Source organism: Solanum lycopersicum, chromosome 5, assembly GCF_036512215.1.
Source record: "Solanum lycopersicum chromosome 5, SLM_r2.1".
Lineage (NCBI taxonomy): Eukaryota > Viridiplantae > Streptophyta > Magnoliopsida > Solanales > Solanaceae > Solanum > Solanum lycopersicum.
The window spans coordinates 7274804-7295373 of record NC_090804.1 but is presented as its reverse complement, the minus strand read 5'-3'; the positions used below and the strand labels follow the sequence as shown (position 1 = coordinate 7295373).

General features: G+C 29.3%; 1 protein-coding gene across 5 annotated transcripts; it reads left to right on the top strand.

Annotated features, from left to right (window-relative positions):
- The first annotated feature begins 14332 nt into the window (after positions 1-14332).
- On the top strand, positions 14333-18128 carry LOC138337047 (BTB/POZ domain-containing protein At1g67900). Of its 5 annotated transcripts, XM_069297574.1 has the most exons (6): positions 14333-14503; positions 14775-14870; positions 15918-15989; positions 16061-16130; positions 16215-17453; positions 17533-18128. In XM_069297574.1, exons 3-6 carry the CDS (start codon positions 15931-15933, stop codon positions 17995-17997), a joined length of 1833 nt encoding a protein of 610 aa, XP_069153675.1. In that variant the 5' UTR covers positions 14333-14503; positions 14775-14870; positions 15918-15930; the 3' UTR covers positions 17998-18128. The 5 variants fall into 5 exon arrangements, with proteins under 5 accessions (XP_069153675.1, XP_069153674.1, XP_069153677.1 ...); XM_069297573.1 differs by having other exon boundaries at positions 14370-14870; XM_069297572.1 differs by lacking the exons at positions 14333-14503; positions 14775-14870 and adding an exon at positions 15075-15112.
- Positions 18129-20570: the final 2442 nt, after the last annotated feature.

Sequence of the window (20570 nt, the reverse complement as noted above, 5' to 3'; positions counted from 1 at the left end):
AACACAATTTTATAAAAATAATTTTTGATGGAGAAAACTATTAAAGCAAGGTAAAAATCAAAATAAAATAATACACAAAAACTTCAAAGAATCACCTGGGGTGTGAGAAATATAATATTCACAAAAAAATTGGAAGAAGATTGTGGCGACGTAATAGCATTTATAGGAGAAGAAGAAACCCTAATTTAAAACAAGGCCTGAGGTTTATAATGGTTCGGGCTGCAGCTATATCTCATTGGGCCTGTTTGGTCAAATTTTTGGGAGCCCAAAATTGTTTATTTTTTAAGAAAAACAAAATGGTGTTTGTCGAACTTTAAAACTATCGCAAACATTTCTATCATATATACTAATACTCCCTATTGTTTGAAATAATTAAATATTGTCGGATTGATGAATAACTTCATAGTAAATTGTAAGTCAGATGCACTTAGTTACATGTATTTTTACTATAAGATATACTTAAAATGGGGAGAGAGGCAAGCAAAATCTCTAAATGCATGCTAATCATACCTTGATACATATATTGGGGATACTAAAAATATGTATATCGATGCCAGATACAAAGAGCGAGACAAGCGAGAGAGTTTGGTACATAAGAATTAACTTGAATATAGTGTATCTATAATAAATTGCACCTAATTTTAACCCCATGTATATGAAATACTTTATCCGAGAGTCCAAATTCAGTAAGATTTGTAATACAACAAACTAGCATAAATATAAGTTATTAACTCCTAAACTAATGGGATTTCTCTAGGTTACCCTTTTTAAGGAGCAATAGAAACTTATTTTTTAGAAGTTAAAGGATAGTTTTTTCTCCGAATGTAATTGTTGAGAAAATACACTTAATATTCAAATCACATGTCCAACAAAACTTCAATTTCATATAGTCTCGTAAGTCTTAACGAGAAGCAATTGCTCATCGGCGACGATGATTGTCTGTTTATATGGTTGGTGAATTTTGGGCCTCAACCTTGGGCTCTTGTATATTGCTTTCTAGCCCAATAGAACTTTATAAGAACCCAAATGCTGTGTACATGATAAAACTGGGCTTACTTTGGTACCACTGTTAACATGATTTGGGCCCCCATGCTAAGAACCCAATAGTTCGTCGGTGAAATTTGCATTAAGTGGGCGTTTTCCCTAATGTCACATTTGAGTACTTTCTATCCAAGTATTTCTCTCGTCATAAAGATCTTTCGATAATAAAATATGACAACAGAATAGGATGATAGGAATTTTTTTGGTGAATATTATAGAGGATTTATCTAGAATAAGCCTAAGAAAGGCTATATATGTATATATTCCAAAAAGGGAGAGAAAAAGCAAGAAAGTTGTGTATATACACCAACAGTATATGGATCCCCAATATAATTTTTTGACCCATTCTTTAAATAAACTAGGTTAATATATGCTTTTTTAGTTTTTCTCCTCTTAAAAATACGACCATGTTTTTTTCTTTCTTTTTTGACATATGGTGTCATGTAACGCTCCTCTTTTTTTCTACTAAGTTTTATCTTACTAATACTTTTCTAATTGTTTGTGTGTGTGAATATTACAAGTTTGATTCAGTAAGTTGTTCATGGAAAGAAAAAAGTTTATTGTATTACAATTAAACGTTTACTATCACATCAAAAACTATATATACAAGTCATAATAGCAAAGACATGATTTTTTTGTTGTAACAAACGTCCATCAAACAAGTGTCATATTCTGGTACAAAAACAAATGAAATAATATGTGGTGACTATTTATCTATGGTCGATAGAGTTACTTTTTTTTTTTTATGAGAGTAAGAAATAAATTAAATGATCTCACGTGTGCAACATAACATTTTTCTGGTAAATGATTCAATCAATGTTCCCTTACCAACTAGCCATTTGGACATTTTCGTGTTTGTGATTGCACACTGCAACCAGTTATATATGTTGTTATTATTTGATTTCAAGAGTACAAACTGGGCAGACTTCACATGGCTATGTTTACATCTTTGTGATTTTTCATTGAAAGAAATAAGTCATACAACTTTAATTGGACGTTTAACTCTTTGTTCATAAAAAGGACATATCTAATTGGTCATGATTCATCAATGAGATTGACATTTTGTCATTCACTCTTAACATATGGATCCCAATAGCTCTCATCAATCTCATTTGCCCTATGTTATATGCTGACTTGGTTATTATCATGTCAAGATTACTTAGTTCTTTGGACATAAGCTGTTTTCGTTTAGCGGAACTTAATTATCGACTATGGTACGTAAGGTCATGACTCAGTGATCAATGAAATGGTTGAGAGTCATGAAGTCTCAGATTCACATCACAATGAAACTTAATTATCGGCTATAGTACATAAGGTCATGACTCAGTGGTCAATTAAATGGTTGAAAGTCATGAGGTCTCAGATTCACATCACAATAAAACTTAATTATTGACTATAGTACATAAGGTCAGGACTCGGTAGTCAATCAAATGGTTGAGAGTCATGAGGTCTCAGATTTACATCACAGTAAAACTTAATTATCGACTTAAGATGAATTTTGATTACATTAGAAAACGTGGAACAAGATTCATGATACAAAATGACTTAGGTTAAATCATAAAGCCAAATCTTTTTTATTTTATATATATGTGAGCAGCTTGAGTTTTGGTAATAGTCAATTTTGGTCCCCTTTAAGAATGAAGAGCAAATAATAAAAATGTACCATCGGACATAAGTGTGTTAATTAGTTTTGTTGCCTCATTTCAAGGTTTATAAAAGTACATTTTATCAACCATATTAAAAGTCATGCATGTAGTTAACATTTTCCATTCCTTTTTTTGGTTTGAGAATAAATGTTTATTCCATCATATTGCATGGCTTGTATTATTTTGTTAATGGTCCAGTCATATTTCACAATCACGTATAATGATATCAAAAATCATAATACTACTTATGTTATTTTTTAGTATGTTATATTTCAAAATTGCATAGTACTAGAAATATAATATATATTAGTTATAGATTATGTAAAATGTAATATATATAATAATAACGAACAATTTAAAATCACATAAAATTTGGCCAATTATTAAAATTTATATTATATAAATTGAAATAAATAAAATAATGTAAATTAAACGCATACTTATCCTGATTTATTATATTTCAGATAAAAAAAAGAAAGGGTTGATATATATATAAGAACTCTTCCAGAAAATGTTAGTAATAATTCATGTGGATGTCCCACATGGAAATTAAGATAGAAAAATTAAAGGTAATTATGAGTGTCCCACTAGATATATGCAATAATTTCTAATCTTGATCTTGTTAATTAATATGTTTTTTTTTCCTGATTTGGCCCAATTTTAACTTGCTAACCATACTATAAATACTATATAATAAAATTTGAAATAAATCGACTGTCAAAAAAGTTTTCTCTAGCGTTGCACTAAACCAAATGCTAGTAAATTACATTTATAAAAATCAACTCTCATTTCGAGATATAGCTGTTGATTAGTCATTTTCTTGTTTATCTTTTCCTCTTTTAATTTGTTAGGTGAAATGCAATTGAGTTATATCATGTGGTAGGGAAAAATTTCAACATTTATTAAACACCTCCACGTACTACGTTGTCCATTAAACAAACATTTACTAAATCTTGTTTTTGGGTGGGGTTTGAGTGGGGGGTGGGGTGGGGGTTAAATTTTTAATTAGTAATATGTTCAATAAATTTATGTTACCTTACGTATACAAGATTAAGTGCATTCTTCGTTTACTTGTAGTCTGGGCGGATTTAGAGCAGTGGTGGAGTCAGAATTTTTAATAAGGAGTTCAAAAATCGTAGAAATAGATACACAGAATAGTTGAAGGAGGTTCGACATCTCTATATATATAAAGTGCTATTTTAATCATGTATAAATAATATAATTTTTCGTCAAAAAAAGTTCGGTTGAGCCCCTTGTACCAAGGTGGCTCCGTCCCTGATTTAGAGAATATCGAAGAATATTTTTAAATTTTCTCAACAAAAAGTTATATGAAAATTGAATTTTCTTTATGTATATTTATATAAAGAGATTTTGATGTTTTTAAAATAAAAATTAGGGGTTCAAAATTCATTTTAGATTTCAGTTTAAATCCAAGTAATACATTTATAACTTGTGATATAAATGTTTAGCACTACATTTTATAGACTATGAGTGCCCTTGCACGACAAGTTGCATTCCTCGTTCTTAAATAAATTATGGTATCATCACTTACCAAAAACAATTTTATGGTCATTTTTTTTAGATTTCTTTCTCTTACAAATATACTTTTTTTTAAATCTGTTTTAAATTACTTTTTTTAGTCTATTTGGAACTTTTTTTTCTTATTAGACAATGGTTATACATTACGCATATATTTAGTTAATTAAGATCACAATATTTAAAAAATTTATATATTTTTTCAAATTGTGTTGAATGTGCCCAATTAAAGCTAACACAATACAATTAAAACAAAGAAATTAATAATTCACAAAAATGCATGCAACTTTTGAAAGCTTGATAAACCTATGGGGAATTTGTTTCCTAGCTAATAATATTAGGTAAAGGCTTAATAGGGTGATTATTATCGATCCGCAAAAGCACGAATAATTTACCTAGTCGAATATGAAAAGAACACAATATAAAAGCCGCCCATTCTCAACTTTAAAGCCATATATTCTCTTACTAATTGTCAAAAACTATTATAGGACAGTTGAAAGCCTATGCTATAAACCTATGTATAGCTTTTAACTTCCAAAATTCTCTTTCTTTTATGTATATAAAATATATATTTATTAAATAAAGTTAAAAAGATCTCTGAATTTGAAGACAATTATAATATGGTTTTCTTTGTAGATTGAATTATCTATGTTATGACTAATAATGATTGAGAACTAGCTATCTTTCAATTCTTATTATTATATAGACTATAATATAAAAAGCAAATGCACTCTTTTAATTTGACACGTAAAATTATAAGATTTTGAGTCATATTGACGATTGAGTTTATTCTTTTATCTTTTAACATAAGGTATATCTATTTGCTTGCCTAAAAAAGTTGGATCTTTCACTACTTTTGAATGATAGCATGATCTTGTTCCACTATTAAAAGAACTTATAAGGTCAAAGATGATTTCGTTTTCATCTTTTTATTTCGTATTTGATATCTACTTTGAATTTTTAATTAATTGAGATTTACGTTAAATAAGATAGACACATAATTAGTTATATAAATATTCGATTTTCAATCGAATTCAACTACTTCTTATTAAAATATTATTTTTTAATTTATTTGATCTACTTTTCTGATAGTGATCTGTTTGAAAAAGAAAAATTCTTTTTTTATTTCGCAACTTTTTAATTTCAATTATTCATATGACATATTTATGATCATAAGATTAAAGAACAATTTGATATATTTGAGATCTTTATTTTTAGATTATAAAATTTAAAAATATTTCTTACTCTATAAACACCACACCAAATCAAAATAAAGTCAGAGAGTAGATTTTTATTAAGAATTTTTAAAAATATGTATAAATTCTCTGGTGACGTAAAATTCATTTGAAGCAAAAAAAAAAACATTTTTAATAAAAAAGAAATTACAATTCAGCGCACTAGAACTATATTTTCCTCAAATATAGAGTAGTAATACAAATACATCAATAATAGAATGATTTATTACCAAATAATTCATTAAATTTGTGGAAATTCTCGCTATAAAAGAGATTAAAAGTGTAGGCATCAATTAATGGAAGATAAAATACACTTAATCAGATATATCACATATAAACCAACTTTATACTAATTTATAGAATTATTCAGTTTAAAATATAAAGTATAAAAGACAAAAATAATAATAAAATGATATAAAATTACAAGGAGCATGAAAGAATGTGCAATCGACAAGTATGTAAACAGTTTACAACTCCTTTCAAGCTAATTATCTTAATTAAGGTATTAATGAATGATTTATTACAAAAAATTTGACAACAAGATATATAATTACACTTATTAGGGGACCAAATAAGATTCTTAGATGTACGAATTCTCCTCTTTACACCAACAATAACAGTGGAAAGTGTTGATTTTTAAACCAAAAATAAAATAAAATTATAGTATTATCTCAATTAGTATTAGCCTGATAAGCATCCATATAAATCACGTCAAACCAACCTAATCATGATTAATTGGATTACTACGTACTAATCATATTCATTAACATGTTTCTAGGTCTTAGCCGAGGCTAAGTCAGACTTTTAACCTTATGAGTTCTGAAAGTGTTAACGACTGAGTTCTAAACTTAATATTTAGACATATTTAATAAATTTCTTAATAGAAGTATGCTGTTTGAACAAAAAGTTACTGAATTCGATTAAATCTGTATCTGAACTTCTAGCTCCGCCTCGGAGTGTGAGCCCAGCTCATCATCATAATAACATTTGAGAACCTTTTTTTTTGGGAGTCAACAAGATGGAAGATGAAAAAGTTGAAGGCAAATTGGTGAAGTCACACTCATTCGTGCCTCTCCCATGCGTTGCACGCGAATCTTTGACAAAACACAAGAGGTTAAGTGGGTGGAGTTGGGTGAAATGTGTCCAATAAAATAATAATTTTGTATCTCATCATTTGCTAAACAACGTGTCATAAATCAAAATAAAATTAAATTACGCCAAAATGTTTTTACATAAAATCATATATAGTAGTAGATTATGATAATTCGAATCAAAGGAGTCAGACAGTTCAAAATATGAAAAAGTAAATTTATGAAACAATTGAAAATTCATGTATGAACAATGTAGTATTTTATCAAAAAGAGTTCGGATGAACGTGCTGAACGCTTACTATAGAGGTGTAAATACCATTTGGGAGATAATTTTCGATTTAGAAGTGTTTTTTTTTCTTTTTCCATCGAGCATTTCGTTTAACTTATTTGGTGATGTGTAATTGCGTTGGCCTTTTAATTTCCTGTCTTCTCTTGTCTCCTATGTATACAAGAAAAATGAAAGAACTAACCAAAAAAGTCAAATAAGAATTTATTATGAAAAAGAAAATCTTGAAAAGGGGTTTCAAATAATCACCAAATAACAAGAATGTGCTTGAAATTTAAGGTTAGAAAATTAAAGGAGGGATAAAGCAAATAATGAGGTAAAAGAAGGCAAAGACAAAAGAAAAAAGACAGTGAGAAAGCTGCAATATTATTGTTATTATTATAGTATTACATTCCACATAGGTCACACTATAAATTGATAATTAGGATTTTGGATATTCTTATCGGAAATTTTTGTCTTTTTTAGGAATGCGAAAGGTCATAATTACAAATTTAATTCAATTAAAACGAGATTGCTTCATGCTTTAATATGTTTGCAATATATACACTTGTGTATGGAAAAATGTCACATTTAATGTGTATAAACTAAGAAATAAATAAAACGTCTAATATAATTAACAAAAGTAGGAGGTTGAGGAGGCAATGCCAGAGGAAAGCCAGTAGTGTTTGGTCTGTTGCCTTAGTGGCAAGATTCATACTTGTATTCATTCATCTTAGAGAATAACAAGACATCTAATTAACAAAAAGGGAGGCCCACAATGAAGTGGCCCCAAATCTATGGTTGGTTTACACATTATTTATATGAAAAAAATGTATCGAAAATATCCCTAAATTCTGGGCAAGTTATTAGTTTTATTTTCAAACTATTGAACACCTTCTTATCTGTCACATGACGTAACAAGTGGTCTCAAACTCTTGTAGAACATGAGACTCCTAATAAAAAAACCACGAGAAGTGTTAAAAACACTCCTAAAACTTGTTTAGAACTAATTAGAGGTGTATTTTACTCATGTTGCAAGATCGGGATTGTATCTAAGTTCAGATTAGTTAAGTAAAAAAGTATTTTTTTAAGGCTGTCAACAATTCAAGAATTAAACTATAGTTTAGGTTAAGTTTATTAATGTTTTCAATACTTCTTTCTATTTATATATATGTTTTATCTCTATTTTTTAAAATTATACAAATATAACTTTAAAATATACACTGTATACATATTTATAAACTACTAGATGAAATCATCATATTTGAGTGTTATTTTCCCAATAAGGGTTTATGCTCAAAATGAAAGAAAAAGAATGGCATGATAGAGACTTTTGCATGACCATTTTGCCAGTTCATAGAGGTGTGTGTAATGAATGAATATTACAAGTCGAAGCCCAACAGTATCACATTTGGCTTGTCTTATGAGTTGTGTGCATGCCCCTAATATATATACAACGTTTTAAGACGTAAAAGTAACATAATTTACATCCATAAAAGTTTTATATTCATTCCACCTAGGGTGTATAAGCAAAATCAACAAATCACATCAAAACGTAATTCAAATCAAATTGGAAAAAAAAAATTGACTAATAATTTGATTTGATGTTGGAAAAAAAAAAACAAGTCTATAATTGTGATTTAATTTAATAATAGTGAAATCGAATTAAGTTAACCTGAAATAATTTTTAAAATATTTAATTTAATTTGTAGATACCTTTGCAACTTTCTCATAGTTTTTATAGATATTCGTAGGACTTTGGCTATTAATTGTAGAAAGTTCATGATGTTATACGTTATTAGTATAATTTTTTGAAGAAATGGAATATTATAATTGATGGAAAATATAGAAAAAGCTAAGAGTTAGGAACATAAATCTTAAATCAGTATTTATTTGTCTTAGAAGAAGCATACAAAATTAGTTATGAGAAAAATGAAGGGAATTAAGCAAACTACAATTAACATGCCCTACATATAAGTCTTTGTTTGTAAGGGAGAGCTACTTATAATTCCAAAAACTTGGTTGAAGAAATGAAAATCATGATGTTGTAATAAGTTGTTTGCTAGATAAAAAATATTAAACGGTTCGTTCTTTTCATTTATTCTAACTAATTGATGAATATAGTTATCTAATATTCGTTGTTGATGAAAAGTGATAAATACTTTTTAAAATGCGTAAAAGCTGACTAATACATATTATCGAAAATAATAATGGAGTGATTAATAAGTTGTTTGTGAGTATGGTGAAATGCAAAAAATGAATGAAAAGGGCCATTCTTTTGACTACTTTGGTTTTATCTTCTGCATGCGGCCAGTCATTTCAATTATTTAAGACTAGTCTTCTTGATAACTCTACAAAATTTATTAAGTTATGAGTATTTAGGGTTTCAATAATAGTTTTTTTTCTTTTTTCCGATATTCCACCTGATATATTTGTTGGGTTTTATTTGCCCTGATTTCTTACCATAAATAGGTTTTTTTTTTGGGAAAAGGTTTTGAATTGACTAATTCTTTTTTTGGTAGGAAAAGATTTAGGACTTTATAAATAGAGGCATGTTCCTTCTAACTTAATTAGCAATCACAATGTAGTTTTAAGGGCTTTGAGAGTTTTGGTTAGAGGGAGAATTTGTGAACCTCTCATGTATTCCGAGTGAATTGGTCGAGGTTGTTTCTCTCTGTATTTTGTACTCTCATATTTATAGTGGATTGCTCATCTCCTTTGTGGACGTAGGTCAATTGACCGAACCACGTTAAATCTCTGTGTCTTTTGGTATATTTCTCGTTGTCTTCTTACTCGTGGTCTTTCGAGGTTTGTATTGCTAGCTTCCGCGTTTACACCTGCTTATTTCCGGTCCTAACAAGTGGTATCAGAGCCAGATTCAATAATGGAGTCACGTTCAGTGGTTCGATAAATCGATGATTGAACTAAGTCAGAAAGAGGTGTTCATCTTGACGGGTGTAATTCTAGCCGCAACCTTTTTGACAGTAATGAAGATTTTGTTGGAGAAATTGTTTCAGAGAGGTTTTCTGTGTTGAGACATAAATTTTGCAAAGGAGATTATGGAGAGGAGAAGCAAGTTGTTGAAGATTAAGTAAAGAAGGTGGACAAATTTATTTTGTCCGAAATTCAGGCCAAGGGGGAGATTTGTTGGGTTTTATTTGCCCTGATTTCTTACCATAAATAGGTTTTCCTTTTGGGAAAAGGTTTTGAATTGACTAATTCTTTTTTTGGTAGGAAAAGATTTAGGACTCTATAAATAGAGGCATGTTTCTTCTAACTTAATTAGCATTCACAATGTAGTCTTAAGGGATTTGAGAGTTTCGGTTAGGGGGAGAATTTATCGGTCACAAGCTTGATACGTTATCACTTGTGTGAACCTCCCATGTATTCCGAGTGAATTGGTCGAGGTTGTTTCTCTCTGTATTTTGTACTCTCATATTTATAGTGGATTGCTCATCTCCTTTGTGGACGTATGTCAATTGACCGAACCACGTTAAATCTCTGTGTCTTTTGGTATATTTCTCGTTGTCTTCTTACTCGTGGTCTTTCGAGGTTTGTATTGTTAGATTCCGCGTTTACACCTGCTTATTTTAGGTCCTAACAATATTTGTGTTGAAGCTTCGATTAAATTTAAAATGTACATTACAGGTACTATTCGTAGATGACAATCTTAACAGAATTTTTTTTATATTCTAAATTCAAACTTAATATCTATGATTAAGTATTATCTTTTTTAACCGGCCACTAGAATTTTTGTTCTTGTAATTCCTTTTCCTTTCCAACTGTGAAATTAAGGATTCTTTAATCCCTCCTTTTATATTAGTTGTATATTATTTTTAAAAGAAATTATTCACGACTATAATTTTATAATTCGGACGGTTATAGGTAAAAAAAAAAGATATGATACATTGCGTGTATACAATATGCTTTCAATAATGTATATATAATTCAAATGAAAAAAACAATAAAGTTCAATTGAATTTACGTAGACACATAAAATGAATTAAGATCTCCTAACTACTAACCAAATAAATAAGTAAAAATGATCTTTTCACATCTGTTATAAAAAAAAAAATCATTATACATAACCTACAAAATACCCTAGATCTTATAAGACTTGAAAATCAGAAACGTATATAGAATTTTGAGATGATGGATACTATTATGAAAAGGTGAATCGAAGATGTAAATTTGGATCAGTTGACATTTACGTTCTAAATCATTAAAATTTTAAAATATTTTCCATCTATCCAAACGGTGTTATCCAATTTTAGAAAGGAAAATAAAACAAGATAGATAAAAGATTTATATTTCTAACCTCACATAGGTGCACCCAATCATCATTGAACGACATTATATGATATTTCGGGTGTGAATTCACATATCTAAATTTAAACATTTTTTAAAAAATATAACATTACTACATGAGTTCACGTAAACCTAGTAAACCCCTGCTTGAAATCTCCCTCTAGAATTCTTCTATAAATAAATCTAGTTATATTATTATAAGAGCTTAATTAATTAATTAGCTCTCCACTATATATATTTTTTTCTAACGGTGAAGTGATATTTTCAACTATTTTTGGGTCCATTGATCACTAGTGTCTACATTGAGGCCCACAAAAAGGAGAATGACCCTACATGTTTAATACTGGTAACCCCGTTGGCTAACAAAGATAGCGACCCAGACGGACGCCGTTGCCACTTGCTTCATCATTTTAACCCGAAAACGTTAAAATTTGTGTAACATTGAACAAGTATATAGACATATATATCATGTGTGACACTTTATATAACAATTCATGACCATCTGAATATATCATGTTATATATAGATATGTATATCTACTTATTTAATTTTATATAAACTTAAAAGATCATTGAACTATTAACTAATTACTGAATCATCAATTGAATAGTAATTTACTTAATTTTCATAACGAATTAATTGATAATTCGATAATAATGGTTGAATTATAGTTTACTCCTTAAACATACTATAAAGTATAAAGTAATTTGACCCTAGGTAGTTATGCTAGCTAGTTTCATTTTTTATTTTTTTTGGTTGTTGTTTTAATCTTTTGATAAATGAATTTCTTTGAATTTACCTCTTCAATTATTTCTTCCCTTTGTTCTCTGATCTGTCGTTTTTTACTTTTTTTTTTTCCTTGCTTTATTCATTAGCCCTTCATTCCCTTTTCTGGCATTTTATAGCACATATATTCCAAAGGATATTCAAAGTGATTACACAAAACAAAAGGCTTTGCTATAAAAGCTGAAATGGTTCCATGGAATAAACCTATACTACTATAGAATAGTTTTTGGTTACTAGATTCATTCTATATTTCTTCATTTATTTTTACTTGTCAGGTTTTGTTATTCGAAAATCAAATTAAATGAACTTTGACCAACATTTTAAACTATTATAAAGTGGTATCATCAAACTCTATATTGAGACATTGATCCTATCAAGTAATAATTACTTCCTTAGTGTAAGTTGTCACCTTCCAATTTATCAGACACGTTGACCCCAAAAAATTTCGTCTTCTAATAAACCAAAACAATAAACAACATACGCAACTAATAATTTTATATCGAGATTAAGAATATTTTGGATTATAAGTACATTAAATGGACTAGAAAATTATTTTACAAGGTCGAAATAAAATAATTATTCAATACATACAAAATGTACTAGCATAAGAAGTTTGAAACTATACTCACATAATTCTGATAATTTATATATAAACCAATTCTATAATCATATTGGTAGCTTTGTTCAATTTTCATCTCAGAGCGTGAACATAAATTAAACTTAATATTTACAAGAACAAACGATTTAATCTTATGTGTTTTAGCTAAATTCTATATACTAAATTATCTACTATATATACAAATAATAGACATACAAATGAACTTATTTAAAAGTAAACTTTGATATTAATCGAATATATATATAAATGAATGAAGTGAGTGGTGGTGCATATGTTGATATAGACCTATTTGGCAAATGCCAATGATAATGGTCCTGGCCGGACCTTGATAGAGGTAACTCATCATATACTTTCCTCCAGCTACGCATCACCAAACATTGATAGAGCCATTACACATTCAATTCTTGTAGAATAGCTAGAGGTAATTGACATATATATCTAGCTTGGACCTTCGTGTTCGGTGATGAATTCAGAAATCTTAATTCAAAATATCGATATACATATACGATATATACTAATATAATTTTTAAGAAGAGTGTTCAACTGTTACTTCGCTTGTGCCAACTCCAACTATGGGTCAATATCTCTTTATTTGTTACCATGCAACATATTAGGTTGATGCACAAAACACCATAGTTTATTATATTTGAATTACCAAAAAAGACAATGGTATGTATATATCATATATCATTACAATTGAAACCAACCATTATTCCTACTTAATTAGACACTTTTGTTTTGTTATAAAAGTGTGGTATACGCAACACTAACTACTTCAATTATTATATACATACTATATAATTCAACAACTAATTCAGTCACTGTCTTTGGCAATTCTTAAGAAGTCTTCTATGAAATGATGACGATTCTACATATTTTGCATGCTAGAAAGTAACTAATAAAACAAATGAAACTAAATTTAACAAGAAAATAAATGACAGAAAGTACTTAGTATAAAATTTGCACCTAAGTTTTAGGATGTCAACTTAGCAATAAGTGATTGCTAAACCAACAACATATATAAAGTTTTGTGGCTTACCAAAACCTTCGTTATTAATCAAAGATTTTATATTCGAGTGCTAAGTGTAGAGTTATTCTAGTTTATTTTTGTGATGATCGTCATGGGATACGTATCATTTCCGATCAACATGTACCTCATAATTACTCTGTCCATCAATGCTAAGTTTTGCCCCTGAGACCTCAGGGTTACTTTAATTTTTAGGACGTGCTTTATTCTTTATTGTAAAACTTTCTTACGTAAATTCAATTTTAATCGAATCTCAATATGAATATCAGTAGACGTAATAGCAACAAACTTTACTTTGTTTTTGTATGGATAAGTGGATAGAACATATAGATGCCACGGCCACATACTAATATTCTCTTCAATTTTAATTTTTCCTAAGTTTATTTAACGGGACCCAAAACTTTTCATTCAGAGTTATTATCACTGTGATTGATTTTGTTATCAAATATAATTTTTACGATAAAGTATTATTTCAGTAGAATCCAAGGCAGAAAACAAAATTGACCAACATATCTTTCAACTTCCAAATTAATGCATTTTATCCCCACCTCAATATTTTAATCTCTACAAAAAAAAAAGAGTCTAATTGAGGTAAACTAAATTCTACAATTCACACACAAATTTGAACAAATTATATTTAATGGCTATGGCCCTCTTTTAATAAATGTTTGATGGTCTAGTTATTATTATTATTTAGATATATTGAAAAACAAGGGCAAACTTTTTTTTGTCCCCATTTAATTATTATTTATATATATCATGAACTTGAGGCCCTTGTGTGAGAATACTTAAAAGCCCAACTTTGAAAGTGATACACAATATATATCCTTTTACTTTCTGCTCTCTTCTTTATATCATTACTTTTTCTTTACATGTAGTATTCTTTTTCTTTTTCTTTTTATTCCCAAAAGGAAAAGAATATTATTTCTTGTATTATAAACCTAAAAAGGTAAATGTTTAATACAAAGAGAGCGGCGTAGGATGACTTGTATCATTGTTTTTGACTAAAATAATCAAAAACTTTGCTAACAAAGAAGACCCGTGCAAATTCAGAATTTTCACTATAATAAATATTTCGAAAAATTAAGAAAAAGTTTTTATTTTTGAATTTTAAAATTTACGATATAATCGAATCATCTTATATTTTTATTTTCAAAAATTTTGAAATCTATAAAAAAAAATTATCAAAGTAGTGAATAAACGTCCTCGCCTTTTTCTAGATCCGCTTCCGCCCCTAACATAGGATAAGCACGTGGGCGTCGGCTCTCTCTTATTGCTGGCTGGCAGTTGGCACTGAACAGAGTCTATCAAAACAGGTAAAATGATAAACAGTTTTGTCAAATTTTGTCTCTCTTTATTTTATTTATTTTTATTTGCTTTTGCCATTAATGGAAATACAACATGAAATGAGTAGAAATACAAAAGAGTCTATAATTTTTTCAAGAAAAAAAAAATATTCAAATTTACTCCTCAATTTATGATTATGTGTTAAAATTATCGTCAAATTGAAGCTTCTTTTAAGAATCAAGGACATAATGAGACTTTTTATAACAATTAGGTAAAATTTTAACTACCTAAACTTTAATTTTATTCGTAAGGATTCGATTTTTCACATTTGAATAATTTCAACAGCTCAATTGATTAGTTACTTTATTTTACTATTCATGTCAAAGTCCGTCTTAGTGTAATTTGACATATTTTGTATTTAAGAATTCATCATAAATTGACTAATTTTAATATCGAGTTAACATATTTTTGCTATTGTTTATTTATAGAATTCACGAAGAAAGGGGATTTTTTATTTTTTTTTGTATTTTCCATTTTCCATTATTAATATTGAATAAATTTTGTGGCTCTTGATTTCCTTTTTCTTTTTCTCTTTTCAAAATTAATTGATTTATATTGTCACAGTCCTTTGAATTAAATGAGAGTTGGGGTACGTTTGATTCTTTCTGTTTTCATGTCACTAACTAAAATTTTCTTGATTCTTATCATTTTGGTCAGCATCATCATTAATATAAATTGCATTAGTGCAAGCCAGATACTAACAAATCCACAACCTTTAGTTTCATGTCCCTCCTCTTCTCTCTATTATTATTTATTTTTCTCCTTAGCAACTATTTGTTGAGTTGAAATAAGTGTCAATCTTGTTATGTTATTTACCAAACTTTTTTTTAGACAGGATATTCTAAACTAACTAGTGCTTCTTTTTGTTTTTAGACAATATCTATTGCTATTTGCTAGTACTAGTAGTGGTGTCTAATAAAAGTGAACCTTTCAACTGTTGTAGAATTTAGCTTTGTCTCTCATGGTTTTGCATATTGCTTGATATATTTTGTGTTTTTTTTTTGTAAAACAAAAAGAGGGCAAGAAAATATGAAGTTTATGAAACTTGGATCTAGGCCTGACACTTTCATTACTACTGAGGCTGTAAGGTAATTTTATTGATTGTTTCTTTGAACTCAAAAAGAAAAACATTCAAAAATTATTTTTTGTGTTGATACAGGTCTGTTAATTCTGAAGTTATTAGTGATCTTATAGTTCAAGTAAAGGGTAGTAGATATTTGCTTCACAAGGTTAGATTCTTTACCTTTTTGCTCAAAGTATTTATTATATGAAATTTTGTATATTCAAACGGTTAGTTGTTTGTGTTAAAACAGTTTCCCCTGCTGTCAAAGTGTTCAAGGCTACAGAGGCTATGTTCTGAAATTCCAGAAACTTCACAGCATCAAATTGTGCAGTTACCAGATTTTCCAGGTGGAATTGAGGCATTTGAGATATGTGCAAAGTTCTGTTATGGAATTACCATCACTCTAAGTGCTTACAACATTGTCGCGGCTCGTTGTGCTGCAGAGTATTTGCAGATGACAGAGGATGTAGAGAAAGGGAACTTGATTTACAAACTTGAAGTGTTTTTCAATTCTTGTATACTTTCAGGTTGGAAAGACTCCATTGTGACATTACAAACTACAAAGTCTTTCCCTTTATGGTCTGAGGATTTGGTAATCACAAGCAGATGCATTGAAGCTATTGCTTCGAAAGTTTTAGCTAATCCAAACCTATCGAGAAGAGGGCCGAGGGATGATATTTCTTGCGTTGAATCCGATAGCAGAAGGCATAATAAAGTTTCGTCTAAAGTTTGGTGGGCTGAAGATTTAGCTGAATTGAGCATAGACCTATACTGGAGAAGTATGATAGCTATCAAATCTGGTGGCAAAGTAGCTGCAGCTGTTATCGGTGATGCATTGAGAGTTTACGCCTCAAGATGGTTACCAAACATTTCAAAATATGCAAATGTTGAGAAACAGATAGTACATGATCCATCCGAATCGGATTCCATTGGTAAACATAGGCTACTTTTGGAGTCAATAATCAGCTTGTTACCAGCTGAGAAAGGGGCTGTTTCGTGTAGTTTCTTGTTGAAACTAGTTAAAGCAACAAACCTATTGAAGGGTTCTTGCTCCTCTAAAATGGAATTAGCAAGAAGAGTTGGACTTCAATTAGAAGATGCTAGTGTTAACGATCTGTTAATACCTTGTGTTTCACACACACGTGACACAATATATGATGTGGATATAGTTATTACCATATTACAACAGTTCATGTTGCAGGTTCAAAGTCCTCCAACAAGTCCAGTAACAAGGAAAGTAGATTTTGAGAGGAGAAGGTCTCGATCCGCGGAGAATATTGACCTTGAGTTTGAAGAAAGTAGAAGATCATCCTCAGCATCACATAGCTCAAAACTCAAGGTAGCTAAGCTTGTCGATGGATACCTTCAAGTAATCGCTAGTGACACAAGTTTACCCTTATCAAAATTCATATCGATAGCTGAAGCAATCCCAGAATTTGCTAGGCTTGACCATGATGATCTTTACAAAGCCATCGACATCTATCTCAAGGTAAAAACTTGCACATGTGTCCTAAAAATGAACTTTTAATACCGTCAGTGTGTATAACTTTTTACAACTTCAAACGCAGGGTCATCCAGGGCTAAACAAGAGCGAAAGAAAGCGTTTGTGCAGGATATTAGACTGCAAGAAACTATCGATGGATATTTGTATGCATGCTGCTCAAAATGAATTACTTCCATTAAGGGTAGTTGTTCAAGTTCTTTTTTTCGAGCAAGCTAGAAGCGCCATGTCTGGTGGTCATGTAACAGAGTTGCCTAGTAACATCAAAGCACTACTAGCAAACCATCATCATCAAACAGCCAACACTTCAGCATCTTTTAACAAGGACAAAATGACACCACTTAATGATGACCAATGGAGTAATGCATCAGCCCTAAAATCGCCAAAGTCATCGAATCTTTCAACTCTGAAAATGAAGCTAGCTGAGGAGGATGATTTACATGAAATTGGAAAATCTTCAAGAATTAAAGCTTTATGTCTTCTTCCAAATAGACCAAAAAAAATGTTGAGTAAGTTATGGTCAAACAAGTGACAATTTCATCATTTGTTTTTACTTTTGTTAGTTTTCTGGAGAACAATTTGTAGCCTTTTACAATAGACAAATCGTATTGGTGTAAAATGTAAACCTAAGCTAATAAAAGTACAAAAATTTTACAATTAGAATTATGTGTTGAGCTTCTTTTCTTGGATTACTACATACATGTACCATCAATTTACAAAATTGAATTACAAAATGCCAGGTATAATGCGACAAGCAAGAAGCTCAACCTCTTTCAAATATACAAAATGAATTCTAAATCTAAAGGCATAATACATAAAATAACCTTTTTAACTTGGCTTCAAATCACAGTTATGTCGTTCAATTTTGGGTGTGCACAAGTAGACACTTAAACTTGTATAAAATTGAACAAATAGACACACATATCCTATATGTCATCCTACATGTCATTTTTTGTGCTACGTGTATTTTGCCATGTAGGACTCATATGTTTATTTATTTAAAAGTTAGATGGTTAAAGTGTCTGTTTGTTTATTATGAAAGTTGGAGGTCAAAGTTAGAATTTGAAGTCAAGTTTAGGATCTAATATATGTATTATGCCAAATCTAAATGAATCATACTTTCCACGGAGGCTTGTACTATGAAATATATTATACAAAAATTTTGGATTAACATATAGATATAGTAATTGGAACATCTTCTTCCTCACATTATCTTTTTCTCCTTGAATTTTCACACAGAGATTATTACTCATTTCATATCTAGAATTTTCTATTTTTGTACTGATATCATATTGAATTGTTTAACCTTCTCATCATCTAAAAACTTGAGCGACTAGAAAAAACACACATATTTTATCCATCTTCTAAATTAATCTCATCATTCTAGTGCTTTTTGGACCAACATTCTAGTACATACGTGGCCTTTGATTCAGGACTCAAATCTAGTGCTTTTAACATATACCTATTCTAGTACACGTATCATAATTTAATCCTAAACTTTTCATATTTTCTAGCTCATGAACAAATTAAGCATACATATATACATGCATCTTAAAATTAATTTCCTAGTACATGTTTTAAATAAAGGGATAATCATGTAATTGAAGAACGTTGTGCAGTAATTTTCTTTTGAATATTTTCCAAGTTGTATTAATTAGATTGAGAAATCCATCTTATTAAATTATTTTTCTCAGATACAATTATACTAATTACTGACAACAAGCATATACTGAAATTTGTTTTGTTCGTTAAATCATTTATAATTATGCACATAACAGCTAATAAGGCTCGTTTTATTAAAAACAAAAGATGCTTCGATTTTTTCTCATCATAATAATTATGTCTCTTTTTATTTTTCTCTTTTGAGTATAAACAGCTTGATTATTATTAATTTACAGATCTAGGTGTTCGACATTTGTGAAATCTTGGTGATTTGTAACATGTGATATGTGTCAATTATTTGTATCCACATGCATATGAGTTAAATTTTGCTTGGGAATTAAGGCTGTCCAATTTTGTTTCAAAAATTTTATATATTGGTTTTTTTTTCATTACGTGTTTGGAGTCTGCATTGCAGTTTTAACTAAATTTGAATCGTATACTGTATAATTTATTCGAAAATAACGCTTCCAACAAGATTTTCTCCTTCATATCGAAGGCTCGAACCTGAGACTTTTTAATACACCACTGACTCATGTTGGTGACATTGTTATTATTGCGAAACAAGCATGATACATAATGTGGGAGTTTAGTTTTGTTGACAGACATATTCATAGTATTTTGCTTGGGTTTACCAAAAATGTAGTAACTGCAAATATACCCCAGATCGATAGGATATGTCAGATTTTGTAAAATGGTACAAAAAATTTAGCATAAAATCCAAAGCTGCCCCTTCTTAAGGCTACACTAATTAAAATGATTCATGTTAGCAACTGGAGATGTAGGGTTGCATTGATATAACAAGATTGCATGCTTGTTTTTGAAATTATTCTTTTTCATTTTGGTGGACAATTACTGTATATCTCCCATCCTTGTTTTAAGTTATTGGAATTTTGGAACCCACTTGATTAGTTGATTTCCGCTGGAACATGAAATTACGCTGATAAACAAATATAGATCAGTTAATTAGCTAATCAATATATATATATATATATATATAAATAGGAGCTGATGTGGCACCTCTCTATGACCTCCATTTCAATTTCTTTTTTTCCTTTTTTTTTTTCATTTATTTTCATTAAATAATTTGTTTATTAATTAAAAAATTCATTCATATTTATTATTCTAATTATACCTAATAAGTTACAACAAAACCTCCATCTATTTACATTCCCTACTTAAATAATATGTCTTTTCAACTTATTTTTAATTATTCTTATGGTTTACATAAACTATAAATAACAACTATCTATATTCAATGATCATTCTCATTTTCTCATTCTTTCTTTTTATTAGTATAGTTTTTTTCTCTTTTACATCTTTTTCATCAATCATGTACTTAATAAGTTCACCATATGATCTTCATATTGATAAAGATCATAGATATATTCTTCAAGATTCATCAAATTGATGTTTGCATTAGTTTGGTACAAGTTTATGAAAATG